This window comes from Lepidochelys kempii, chromosome 6 (assembly GCF_965140285.1).
Source record: "Lepidochelys kempii isolate rLepKem1 chromosome 6, rLepKem1.hap1, whole genome shotgun sequence".
Taxonomy (NCBI): domain Eukaryota; kingdom Metazoa; phylum Chordata; order Testudines; family Cheloniidae; genus Lepidochelys; species Lepidochelys kempii.
The window spans coordinates 122,691,086-122,705,435 of NC_136385.1; the positions used below are offsets into that span (position 1 = coordinate 122,691,086).

The 14,350-nt window shown below is 39.1% G+C and overlaps 1 protein-coding gene across 11 annotated transcripts in view; it reads right to left on the reverse strand.

Moving 5' to 3' along the window:
• KIAA0586 (KIAA0586 ortholog) overlaps nucleotides 1-14,350 on the reverse strand; it is a 134,105-nt gene that overhangs the window by 40,592 nt on the left and 79,163 nt on the right. For all 11 annotated transcript variants that reach the window (XM_073349974.2, XM_073349981.2, XM_073349977.2 and 8 more), the window contains 6 exons: nucleotides 13,493-13,677; nucleotides 11,119-11,266; nucleotides 10,295-10,520; nucleotides 6,485-6,723; nucleotides 5,417-5,493; nucleotides 2,790-2,924 (listed from right to left, as the gene is read on the reverse strand). In XM_073349974.2, coding sequence (XP_073206075.2) covers nucleotides 2,790-2,924; nucleotides 5,417-5,493; nucleotides 6,485-6,723; nucleotides 10,295-10,520; nucleotides 11,119-11,266; nucleotides 13,493-13,677 — 1,010 coding nt within the window. The remainder of the gene's footprint in view (nucleotides 1-2,789; nucleotides 2,925-5,416; nucleotides 5,494-6,484; nucleotides 6,724-10,294; nucleotides 10,521-11,118; nucleotides 11,267-13,492; nucleotides 13,678-14,350) is intronic.

Sequence of the window (14,350 nt, forward strand, 5' to 3'; positions counted from 1 at the left end):
AAGCTGACTGGTCTGTAATTCCCCGAAGCTGTCTTTATTCCCCTTTTTATAGAGGGGTACTATATTTGCCCTTTTCCAGTCCTCTGGAATCTCTCCCATCTTCCATGACTTTTCAAAGATAATCGCTAATGGCTCAGATATTTCCTCAGTCAGCTCCTTGAGTATTCTAGAATGTATTTCAACAGGCCCTGGTGACTTGAAGACATCTAATTTGGCTAAGTAATTTTTAACTTGTTCTTTCCCTATTTTAGCCTCTGATCCGACCTCATTTTCATTGGCATTCACTATGTTAGATGTCCAATTGCTACTAACATTTTTGGTGAAAATAAACAAAAAAGTCATTTAACACTTCTGCCATTTTCACATTTTCTGTTATTGTTCATCCCTCCCTCACATTTAGTAATGGGCCTACCTTGTCCTTGGTCTTCCTCTTGCTCCCAGTGTATTTGAAGAGTGTATTCTTGTTCTATGTATCCTTTATGTCTCTAGCTAGTTTAATCTTGTTTTGTGCCTTGGCTTTTCTAGTTTTGTCACTACATACTTGTGTTGTTTGTTTATATTCTTCCTTTGTAATTTGACCTAGTTTCCACTTTTTGTAGGACTCTTTTTTGAGTTTCAGATCATTGAAAATCTCCAGGTAAAGCTAGGGTGGTCTCTTGCTATACTTCCTATCTTTCCTATGCAGTGGGATAGTTTGTTCTTTTGCCCTTAATAATGTCTCTTTGAAAAACTGCCAACTCTCTTGAACTGTTTTCCCCCTTAGACTTGCTTCTCCTGGGATATTACCTACTAACTCCCTGTGTTTATTAAAGTCTGCCTTCTTGAAATCCATTATCTTTACTATGCTGTTTTCCATCCTATCATTCCTTAGAATCACGAACTCTACCATTTCATAAAAAGAACAGGAGTACTTGTGGCACCTTAGAGACTAACAAATTTATTTGAGCATAAGCTTTCGTGAGCTACAGCTCACTTCATCGGATGCATGCAGTGGAAAATACAGTGGGGAGATCTTATATACACAGAGAACATAAAACAATGGGTGTTACCATACACACTGTAACGAGAGTGATCAGCTAAGGTGAGCTATTACCATTTCATGATCACTTTCACCTAAGGTGCCTTCCACTTTCAAATTCTCAACCAGTTCCTCCCTATTTGTCAAAATCAAATTTGGTCCAGCCTCTCCCCTAGTAGCTTTCTCCACCTTCTGAACTAAAAAATTGTCACCAATACATTCCAAGAACTTCTGGATAATCTGTGTCCTGCTATATTATTTATCATGCTCATCTCTGTGATATATATAACCATCAAGAGTTGTCAACCAATGTGACATCTGCAGTACTTAAAAGGTGGCAAGTCTGTGCTGTTGCACTATGCCAAACTAAAAAGTTCATCTTCAGTGAGACTTTGATATGGCCTGAATGTTTCTCCAGGTTCCAAGTCCATGCATCTGGACACATGCATCCGATGAATTGAGCTGTAGCTCACGAAAGCTTATGCTCAAATAAATTGGTTAGTCTCTAAGGTGCCACAAGTCCTCCTTTTCATTTTGCGGATACAGACTAACACGGCTGCTACTCTAGAATCTGTAAAGGCATTTGTTAGAACACTGTGTGAATAGGCTAAGGACAGAGTATGGGACAGACAAAGAAAAGCAATTAGAGCTGCATTTGTAATTGCCAATGCTGACAAGGAAGTGTCACTAAGATTACAGCTGGAGTGAGAGTTAATACTACAGAAAGCTCTTCAAATAGTTCATCTTCTAATCTCATTAAGCAAACAAAATAAAGATTAGGGACAGTTCAGGCTAAGCAAGACAGAAGGAAGAAATGGGATATGTTCCAGGAAAGTCACAAAAAGCAAGAAATTGACCTAAATACAGGTATTCCATGAGTTATGCGGCAGTGTCCTCCCAAGTTCTCTCTGTCTGAATATCCTTCTAGGACCAGCCAGGACTGTGCAATCAGTTCATTCATCTTTTTACTTACATAAAGCTGTCAATTGGCTGCAGACTTTTGAATTGAAAATACCTAACTGCATTACAGAAATATTACTGGTCTAAACTCTTAATATAGGCTGATAAGGACGTTTTTCAAATAGCCTTTAGGTAAACAGAATTTTTGTTGTTGTTCCTCTGGTCAGCACAAAAGAAAGTGAGACTTAATTAAGTGCATGAAATCTTTTGTCACCATCTATTCCCTTGATCTCCCCCAAACCATCCATCTGGTTGTGACTGCCATAAACGTCTTGCCCTTTCAAAATGGCCAGATAAAGCATGGCCAGACATTGTTGGAATACTTCTAAATGTTCACATAGTGGAGACTGCGACATATGATATTATGTACAGCAAAAATATTGTTTATAAATAGGTTTCAGAGTAACAGCCGTGTTAGTCTGTATTCGCAAAAAGAAAAGGAGTACTTGTGGCACCTTAGAGACTAACCAATTTATTTGAGCATAAGCTTGAAGTGAGCTGTAGCTCACGAAAGCTTATGCTCAAATAAATTGGTTAGTCTCTAAGGTGCCACAAGTACTCCTTTTCTTTTTGTTTATAAATAGAAGAGAATTTTAAGTTCTTAGAAGCCTGGAGTAGACCCAGCAAAAGAATCAGCATTCTCTACAGAAGAATTTCCTTCTAGGGGCAAGAGGTTGGATACAACTTTTTGTTTTTCCATAAGCAAAAGAAACTTCAGATTTTTTACCTTCTTTGTATCAAAAAATATCGTTTCAGAATGCCCAGTATCTTTGCTTTAATTCCCAATAGCAATGAAAAGGAAATAAGATACCTCAGAGTGGTAAATTACTTCTTGTAAAGCAACCGGTGCCTGATTTAGTTTAGCAAAAAGAGAGAGAACTGGATCTCTGTGGTATCCCCTATGGGGTCTTCTCATGACCTGTCCTTCACTGGGAGGATCGTAATCCTAAAACAAAATAAAAAAAAACTTTTTAGTAGTCAGATCATCCTTAGTGTAGAGTTAACTGTTAACTGTACATTATATTTATAAAGCATCTCCATCTTTTACTACAGTTACCAATATTAAAAATGTTTGTAAAAAAAAGTACAAATGGTTCATAACAGGGAGACTGGCAGCACAGCTTCCTCTCTTTAGCAAAAGAAGGGCACAATCAATATATTAAGAGTTTTGATACACAAGGCCTTAACAGTCTGAGACAGAAAAGACCTATTAGACCATAAAGTCCTATTCCCCCAGCAAATGCATAATATAGCCCAGATGCAGAATCTGGTATTGAAATTATTATTAAGGCTAATGTTAAAATTATATAATACATAGGTTAAGAAAAGAGTGTCTGTACATCTGGGTATAGTGCTTAAATTATCCAAAAGTACAAATGTTGGTTTAAAATACATAGAGAACTTAGTCAGTAATAACCCAAAGAGGATTAATAAATTTAACAATACAGTTTAGATATTAGCATCCAAATATTTGACTACATTTGTTCTTAGCCAAAAGGCTAACAATGCAAAAAGATATGTTTAGATTCCTGAATCATTAATCTTCAGCAATTTCATGTGGCTGAACGCTGACATGAAAATATTTCTATTTTTTGTTTGTTTGTTTTTGTTCACCCAAGCTTAAGAGGACGACTGTCTCCATACAAACTCTTCATTCCCAGCAGAGCAGAGTAGACATGGGTAATAGAATTTTCAGCAAATTTGTTTAAAAAATGGTCAGCTTTTTGGCTTGGAGAGCTTACAAGCCAATGGACTAAGGCAAGGGGCAGCCAAAGGGGTTTAGCTGATGCAGGAGTCAGCTAAAGCATCTTAAAACTTCACTAATACACGTAAGAATTTAAGCCTTAAAGAAATTAAAAGGTGCCTCAAAACCTGAGCAGTTTAGCATGCACACAATGCTCTAGACAGTTTAGCTTTAAGAGGTCTCAACCCCCTAAAACACAGACGCAGCGAAATGCAGCCTTTGGATGTTCACAACTTGAGGTCTACTAGACAGATTTTCTTCAAACTTGATTTGCTTTTTATGCCTGAAAGAGACTTAAGTCATAGCACAAAACAACTTTGAAGTTTCTAGTTTCAGAGATGTGAGGTATGAGTGTGTAAAACTTTTTACTGGAACATGTGCTCAACATAAATAAATAAATAAATAAATAAATAAATGGACCTGAAAACTGCCTCTGCAGAACCAGTCTTGGGAGTGCACCACTTGGTGATGCAAATCCTAGAAATATACAAGAACAGTGGCCACAGGGGCTGTGCACATCTTCCCTTACAGATATGAACATTTAGTTCACAAGGAAGATTTCGAACAGCTTTAGTGGTCTATCATAATGGCTTTAACCTTTTTCCATTAGTCAGGCAAGTGGTCCAGGATGGGAAGACTTCAATCCCAAGTGTGAAAAATTGTACCTGGACTTCACTATCAGATTGAACAATTAGATTCTCTCTCTCTCTCACACACACGAGCCCTTTCCACCCCGCCCTCCCAACCAATTACAAACTGTATAATACATATGAACAGATTAAAAATATGAAGCACAGAAGTGAGGCTAAAGAAAGGAATTGAGATCAGAGTGACAGTACATGCAGACAGATCCCCAAAAGTCACTGTTTTCTAAATGCTTCTGGGACTTGTGCTCAGATGTGTCAAAAAACATGCTTTGCTCTTTTTTTTTCCTTTCTTTTTTTTTTTTTTTTTAAAAAGAAGAGTGTAATAAATTATTAGGGGTGACCTGTAACAGAAATAGGAATTGTGCCAGAAAATTCACTTCTAAACCATGTTTCTACTCAGAAAAGATAAAGGCAAAGTCTTCCATTCTTTAAGTACGAAACTCCTTTTAAATAAATATTTTAACTAGAGTCAAAAGTGAGTAATATAGACTATTTTTAGGTTTCAGAGTAACAGCCGTGTTAGTCTGTATTCGCAAAAAGAAAAACTATTTTTAATTTCAGTAAGTTACACGCCATGAGAAGTATCATGTGACATGGGGAATAATAATGCTCTGCCATTTTGCTTAATACATCGTTTAAGTGGGAAAAAATGAAATTTGGGTAAATAATATTGTATTTCATATAAGCTGTTTGAGTGTTAAGCGCGTATTACAGATTAGATTAAATGTTTGAGTGATTCCACTTTTAAGCCAACTATGACAATTTTCCAAGCAAGGTAGTAGGAAAAGAGATCTCTTATAAAGGACTCTTTAAACTATAGTGGGTGCTACTCATGTGTGACTGCCTTATTAATTAATTTGTATGAACTGTATATTTTCTCTTTGGACATCTGAATGCTCTTCAATATTTTGTAGCTCATCAGTCCATTTCTTTGTGTACATGAAGTTTAAATAAGTGGATAAGTTTATTAGAGAACTTCTTATCTAATAAACTTCTCCAGCTAAGGTACTATGCTAAATTCAATTTCCTACTGAACTATTTCCTTACCATTTCATTTGCATCATGTAGCGTGCTAGTTAAACTTTCACTGAGGTTTGGAAGAGACAGTCCTCCTTCTGCTAACGCTGAAAATAAAAATTGTGGGTTTTTTTAAAGTTACAAGCAGAAAATATCCATTTTTAAGAGCAAGTTAATGCCATATTTTTCATTGTTTGCAGCACAATGCTTTAATAAAGTTACAAATTTCTATCTATCAAATGTCTCTCTCTCTCATAAGGACAGATTTTTAGTCAACAACAAAAACATTCTGACACTTTGGAAATGTAAAAATGTGCCTTCATTACAATTTGTTCCTGATACTTACGCAAGACAGAATAATCCAGCATTTAAAAAATGCAGCCATGCAGCCACTCGGGGCTTTTTGTGCTGCCAGAGCCTCCTGGGCAGTGATTAAGGGGGCAAAGCCGTGTTAACAAACATACAAATATCACTTTTCACAGAAACAGACTTACTAGCTAGCAAATCTTAAAAAGACAACACACAAAGCACATCATTTGTTTCTATTCTGTTTAGGTTCAGTTAAAAAATAGAAACAACTGTACATTATTTTTATGATTGATTCTGCAATAAAACCGTACATAAATAAATTACAATGATTTGGACATGTAAATGCACATATTTATCTGTTTTTCCTAACCTTAATTAAGTATTTTAGGAAAAATTGCCAGAGCAGCCACCAGCAAGAGTTGTGGCCACACTCTGAGGCCACCAAAAATTTTCTTCAGAGACCCCCTGGAATAAACTAAACAAGTTCTTATGTCAGTAAGATTAAGTTATTTAGTTTAATTATTTTCTTTCATTTATTTACAATTCATAAGCAAACATGTATTTCATTCTGAGATGAGAAAAAATGATGAAGTATCTTACATGTGACCAGAAACTTGCACAGGAAGTTAAGGAGTACAGACAAGGTACACTCTCACTGTAGGCTTACCAGAAAAAATATGAAATTGAATGCTCTTCTATTAAATTGTGAGAGTAAGTCTTATATGAACAGCAAAGAAAAACATGGTTAAACCAACCCTAAACTAAACAGATTCTTGGAAGTTAAATTACCTCTTGCAGCCACCAACTGTCCATAGCTAAATAAGACCTCGCCTTCTGAGATAGGCTTGTCTGCAGTTTCTGTTTCCGTGACAGTTAGGCTGCTTTCATGTGTCGATGGGCCAGAACTGGGAGTATGCACAGGAGATGGAACCCTTGCTTCACAAGGAAGTGACTCAAAGGGTCTAATTGGTTCAGGAGAAGGTAAAATCAACATCTCTGGTTCTTCATCTTTAGCCACAGACATTACACTAAAATGTAAGAAAATATATTGTTAATGCACCAAAATACACTGCACTATACCTTAAACTAAACACTGTAAAGAAATTCTAATTTACAAAGCTTTTATTAAAAGAAGGAACACAGTATTTCATGGACTGATCTGAATAAAAACTTAAAAATAACCTTAACAATGAGCTCTAATTATCTAACTAAAAATTTGCTGATTGTGTTTTGTTATAAAGAAAAGGAGTACTTGTGGCACCTTAGAGACTAACCAATTTATTTGAGCATAAGCTTTCATGAGCTACAGCTCACTTCATCGGATGCATACTGTGGAAAGTACTGAAGATCTTTTTATACACACAAACCATGAAAAAATGGGTGTTTACCACTACAAAAGGTTCTCTCTCCCCCCACCCCACTCTCCTGCTGGTAATAGATTATCTAAAGTGATCACTCTCCTTACAATGTGTATGATAATCAAGTTGGGCCATTTCCAGCACAAATCCAGGTTTTCTCCCCACCCCCACCCCCAAACCCACTCTCCTGTTCGTAATAGCTTATCTAAAGTGATCACGCTCCTTACAATGTGTATGACAATCAAGGTGGGCCACACTAAACTTTTTAAACTACTACATGCCACAAGGGGCCACAGCAATGGTTCCCTCAACCCACCCAGCAATATTGTTAACCTATCCAACTATACTCTCAGCCCAGCAGAAGGAGCGGTCTTATCTCGGGGCCTCTCCTTCTGCCCCTCCACCCCCACGAACATGATACAGTTCTGTGGTGACCTAGAATCCTGTTTTCGACGTCTCCAACTCAAGGAATATTTCCAACACACCTCTGAACAACATACTAATCCACAGAGACCTCCCTACCAACACTACAAAAAGAAGGATTCTAGGTGGACTCCTCCTGAAGGTCGAGACAGCAGACTGGACTTCTACATAGAGTGCTTCCGCCGACGTGCATGGGCTGAAATTGTGGAAAAGCAGCATCACTTGCCCCACAACCTTAGCCGTGCAGAACACAATGCCATCCACAGCCTCAAAAACAACTCTGACATCATAATCAAAAAGGCTGACAAAGGAGGTGCTGTTGTCATCATGAATAGGTCGGAATATGAAAAAGAGGCTGCTCGGCACCTCTCCAACACCACTTTCTACAAGCCATTATCCTCTGATCCCACTGAGAGTTACCAAAAGAAACTATAGCATTTGCTCAAGAAACTCCCTGAAAAAGCATAAGATCAAATCCGCACAGACACACCCCTGGAACCCCGACCTGGGATATTCTATCTACTACCCAAGATCCATAAACCTGGAAATCCTGGGCGTCCCATCATCTCAGGCACTGGCACCCTGACAGCAGGATTGTCTGGCTATGTAGACTCCCTCCTCAGGCCCTACGCTACCAGCACTCCCAGCTACCTTCGAGACACCACTGACTTCCTGAGGAAACTACAATCCATCGGTGATCTTCCTGATAACACCATCCTGGCCACTATGGATGTAGAAGCCCTCTACACCAACATTCCACACAAAGATGGACTACAAGCCGTCAAGAACACTATCCCCGATAATGTCACGGCTAACCTGGTGGCTGAACTTTGTGACTTTGTCCTTACCCATAACTATTTTACATTTGGGGACAATGTATACCTTCAAATCAGCGGCACTGCTATGGGTATCCGCATGGCCCCACAGTATGCCAACATTTTTATGGCTGACTTAGAACATTGCTTCCACAGCTCTCATCCCCTAACGCCCCTACTCTACTTGCGCTATATTGATGACATCTTCATCATCTGGACCCATGGAAAAGAAGCCTTTGAGGAATTCCACCATGATTTCAACAATTTCCATCCCACCATCAACCTCAGCCTGGTCCAGTTCACACAAGCGATCCACTTCCTGGACACTACAGTGCTAATAAACGATGGTCACATAAACACTACCCTATACTGGAAACCTACTGACGGCTGTTCCTACCTACATGCCTCCAGCTTTCACCCTGACCACACCACACGATCCATTGTCTACAGCCAAGCTCTGCGATACAACCGCATTTGCTCCAACCCCTCAGACAGAGACAAACACCTACAAGATCTCTGCCAAGCATTCTTACAACTACAATACCCACCTGCGGAAGTGAAGAAACAGATTGATAGAGCCAGAAGAGTTCCCAGAAGTCACCTACTACAGGACAGGCCTAACAAAGAAAATAACAGAACACCACTAGCCGTCACCTTCAGCCCCCAACTAAAACCCCTCCAACGCAGTATTAAGGATCTACAACATATCCTGAAGGATGACCCAACACTCTCACATATCTTGGGAGACAGGCCAGTCCTTGCCTACAGACAGCCCCGCAACCTGAAACAAATACTCACCAACAACCACATACCACACAACAGAACCACTAACCCAGGAACTTATCCTTGCAACAAAGCCCGTTGCCAATTGTGCCCACATATCTATTCAGGGGACACCATCACAGGGCCTAATAACATCAGCTACACTATCAGAGGCTCGTTCACCTGCACATCCACCAGTGTGATATATGCCATCATGTGCCAGCAATGCCCCTCTGCCATGTACATTGGGCAAACTGGACAGTCTCTATGTAAAAGAATAAATGGATACAAATCAGATGTCAAGAATTATAACATTCATAAACCAGTTGGAGAACACTTCAATCTCTCTGGTCACGCGATTACAGACATGAAAGTTGCGATATTACAACAGAAAAACTTCAAAACCAGATTCCAGCTAGAGACTGTTGAATTGGAATTCATTTGCAAATTGGATACTATTAACTTAGGCTTGAATAGAGACTGCGAGTGGCTAAGTCATTACGCAAGGTAACCTATTTCCCCTTGTTTTTTCCTAGCCCCATACCCCCCCAAAAGCATTCTTGTTAAACCCTGGATTTGTGCTGGAAATGGCCCACCTTGATTATCATACACATTGTAAGGAGAGTGATCACTTTAGATAATCTATTACCAGCAGGAGAGTGGGGTGGGGGGAGAGAAAACGTTTTGTAGTGGTAAACACCCATTTTTTTATGGTCTCTGTGTATATAATGTCTTCTGCAGTTTCCACAGTATGCATCCGATGAAGTGAGCTATAGCTCATGAAAGCTTATGCGCAAATAAATTGGTTAGTCTCAAAGGTGCCACAAGTACTCCTTTTCTTTTTGCGAATACAGACTAACACGGCTGTTACTCTGAAACCTGTCATAAAGAAGTTACTTCCATTAAGACAGCTGCAAAAATAGTTCCCCATTTGCCAAAACGATAATAAAAAAAACACTTCAACAGAGCAAAATCTGTTACTAGCAGTTGTGATAAGAACTGGCTTGCTAAGTATCTTGTCAAATATGATTACAAACAAGTACTGATAAAATCTGGAGGAGGTCCTGATTTTCTTATACCTGTTATATAAATCAGCCTCTAATTCTATTTACTGAATTGTTTATCCCAACACTTCATGATATATACATACGGTATTTCCCTAAAGTTGTTTACTATACAGGAAAAACAGGCAAAATTACTTGGAAGAGAAATTAGATAATATATTGATTGTTATAACTCACACAGCTCTTGGATGGAGAGTTTCTTCATTCAAAGGACTGGGTTTTTCCTCATCCAGAGGAAGTTCTGCATCACCCCATGGATTTGGAGGCTTTGGGCTTCCCATTCTTGTTGCATCAGAGCCATGTTCTGATACAGGAGGACTTGGAGTAGTTACTCTAGGAGGTGTATCAACTGGAGTAGCAGCAGGTGTGCCAATAGGAGTAGTGGCAGGTGGAATGTCAAATCCTACACATATGAAATCAATCACAAAATTGAGACTGGCAAGTAAAACAGCAAGTAATCCTCATGTAAGGTCATTATTTTGTTTCATAAGGCTTTCATATTTTACCTGAAAACATTCCGATAGTTGTGAGGACTAAACTAATTTAAATAAATGATTAAACAATTGCCTATAGCTCCCACTGACTTCAGTGTGATTTGTGGGTGCTCAGCATCTCTGAAAGCCAAGCCAATATATTTGGGGTGCTTAATCATGGATTTATTAACATTAGGCATAGATAACGAAGCAAAGGTCAGCTATTTCTCTCACATGGTGAGAGGAAAAGCAATGACCCCCAGGGACAATGCCAATGCAAATTCTGTCTGGTCAGGGCACAACTGATGCCCTATGGAAAACAAAAAAGCATATATTTTTAAATACATTAGCTCAAACCTTTTAAACTATGTGAGTTCCCCCCTTGCTCTCTCAGTGGAAACAAAGACCCAATGGTGGTTATCCTCAGAGATCATATATTTGCAGGAGAAAATATTCCACACCATAAATTAAAGTCAACAGATGTGAGTACACTTGTTTCATCTCAAGTTTAAACACCATTTTCATTACCTGTTTCTGTCATTTGTTCTTGTTCACCAACATCTCCACCGATTTCTGTCACAGACAAAGAAGAAACTGGAGTTTTTACTGGAGACGGTTCTTTTTCAGGAAGTGGTGTATGAGGTGGTGTAGCCAATGGAGTAGACACCACAGACTCCTGAAAAAATAACAGAGGAAAAAGATATATCACTGAAAGTCCAGTAACACTGAGTGTTCTTTCCATTTAAATATGACCTCCTGGAACTCTTCCTAGCAAGCAAGGGCACTTGAAAAACCTTATCTGAAGATAACTTAATTAGTCTCCACAATGTCAGAAGTCAGAAATCCTGGCTCAAGATATAACAAGATGCCTTCATTCAGTGTGATCAAATGTTTCAGTCTGCAGTCTGTTGGAATTAGTCATTTCTCTCTCCACCAAAAGAGGAACCAAATTTGTCTCTACCAATAAATAACTATGCTTTCCATGCAACCTTGTCTCTCCTAAATTTGTTCAGAATTGCTGCCACCAAAGGAAGTCTTGAAAGAGTATAACTGAAGTTCTACACATCCTAAACAAGGAAAGTTTGGTCCTCTACTCCCTCATCCATAGAGCAGTCATGGAGATTGATAACTGTAGGATAAGCCTATCCACAAATATGTTTTCCTTCCCTGAAACATAAAGAGCCACCCACTGTTTACAGAATTTGAGTCAATGGCATTTACTGCCCATTAACCAGATCCATCAGTACTATCTCCAATAGTACATTGAACTGGTTCTGCTTCAGTGAAGAAATTGTGCATTTAGATTCACCTCTGCATCAATGCCCTGATATCCTTGGCACATCAGTGCAGATATTGCCAGAGCTACTTGCTTCTTATGCTATTCCCTTTTTATGCAGTGTTGCTGTAGCTGTGTTGGTCCCAGGATATTAGAGAGACGGGGCAAGTGAGGTAATGTCTTTTATACTGGACCAACTGCTGTTGGGGAGAGAGAGACAGATAGAGCAGTGTCAGAGATTACACAGAGCTTTTCTTCCCGTCAGAAGACCTGGAGAAGAGCTCTGTGCAGCTTGAAAGCTTCTCTCTTTCACCAACAGAAGTTGGTCCAATAAAAGATACTACCTCAGGCACCTTGTCTCTCTGATTCTCTTTTTAGACATTGTGATTTGATATTATGTGACATACTGGGATCCGAATCTCCACCACACACAAGAAGGGATCAGGAAGCTGGTTGCAACTCCTCAATCCTGTGCTGCCTGCCCCCAATATAAGTCAAGAATTGTTGAGGAGCAGCTCTAACTTACACAACTGCTGTAAGGCACACTCAGTAAACTCCCTTACACAAATGGATAATCAAATATGGCAGAGCTCTACTCTGCCATATTCCAACTGCCTCCTCCACCTACACTGGAGGCAAAGGGCTCACTAGTAAAGGAGGCAGCTCTGCCACCTCTATCAGCTTTATGCCACTGGAGAGCTCACCTATGCAAAGGGAATACTCAGCTGGCCAGCTACAGCAAGAATACGGCCACTTGTGATACCAGAGAGGCACAAAGGGGACAAAGTGGATCCAAGAATCTGGCCCATTTTCATTAAACCTTTATGTAATAGATTGTCCATGTAGGTCCCTACAAAAATCAAACTGAAGATCTTACCCAACACAGAACTCTGGATTATAGCTTAGAATCTTCTCATTATCAAAAATATTTTAAAAATTCTGCCCTAGGCTGATAACAGGCAGTGGTCATTTGATTATTAAAGGAAGGAGAAAATTCTTCCATGTTAAAAGGTAAATTTAACTGTTTGAACATTTGCTGAAGACTACTGTAATGCAAAACACAGTCAAGGAGAATCAACCCAACAATGAGGGGAAAAGTACAAATAAATTATCTAAATTCTTTTAGCTCTATAGTCAGGTTCTGAATCTCATGCCTGAGAATGAAACCCACGACTGAAGATGCATGAAGACTACTTATCTTTACAGATATTAAAGAATGCCTTCTAGTGCACAGGATCAAATATAACAAGACACTTGAGCTAAAATGTCTATCAATCTTGCAACCTTGTACTGGAAAGAGCATAGCTATTATCCAACAACATGAAATCCAATATTACTATTCCCGTCCTTCGGAGACCAATTTTATGTGCACAGCATTCTAAAAAATAAATGTAGCAAACTGCAAAAGAACTCAAGTTTTGAAAAGTGAAATTGGTTTAAATCTTGTTACTTACTGGGACATATTGGGACTTACTGTAACCAAGAAGCCACAACATGCTTGTTCTGATTCAGAATCGCTTTTCAATGTCTTCAGATTGCACATAACCAAAATCTGGGATTAAAAAAATAAATCCGAACACACTCATAACTACAACCAGAAATAATAATAAAAAAATTCACTCTTACTGGCAAGATTGCTGTGCTTTGGAGAACATTTGCAGCAGGAACTGCTTTCTGAGCTTCCCGCTCACCCAGCATCACGGCAATAGTCTCAGTAAGAGCTTCGTTCACAAAATGATTAATCATTTCTGAGTTCACTGGCACACCAGCGCTGACAAAGAGCTGAAATCCTCCACCACCTGCTGCCTCAACTAAAAAGAAAACACACAAAACCTAAATTCAAATTTTACTTCTTGATATGCAATATATTATACTGCAAAGATATAACAATATGCTTAGCAATTTGCATCTTCAAAGAACTTTACATACATTAATGAACTCTCAAGCACTCTTGTGAAGAAGTATTATTCCTATTTTACAGATGGGGAAACCGAGGCAGATGACTTGTCCAAGGCCACAGAGGGAGTCAGTGTAAGGGCTGAGGTGAGACTGTGGGAGTCCCTATGTCTCTCTCTTGTGTATGTTTATAAGGCAGGCATTTATCTGATATGCCATTTCTTCACAAGAGAGATAAAGACAGCCACCCTTGTAGCCTAGCAAAAGTACAATGCGCAGCTGCACTTTGATTTGCATGGAAGGAGGTTTACCAGAATTTGGTTTCCAAAGCTGGCCCATTTGTGGAATGTTCTTTATCAATTAACCAGGGTAATTTGCTTGTATTGCCCTGATGACCCCTTTCTTCACCTTCACATGTGCACAAACACACATCTTTTCTGTGCATTAGTTTATCAGTTTTGTAAGTTTAACACATCTTACGGTGGTAGCCAGTTAAAACTCCCTAACCAAGCTGTTAAAATATCTTTTAGCCCAAATCTGAGATGGATAGCCTTTGGTCCCATCTGCTTTCAGGCTGGAAAGCAACTG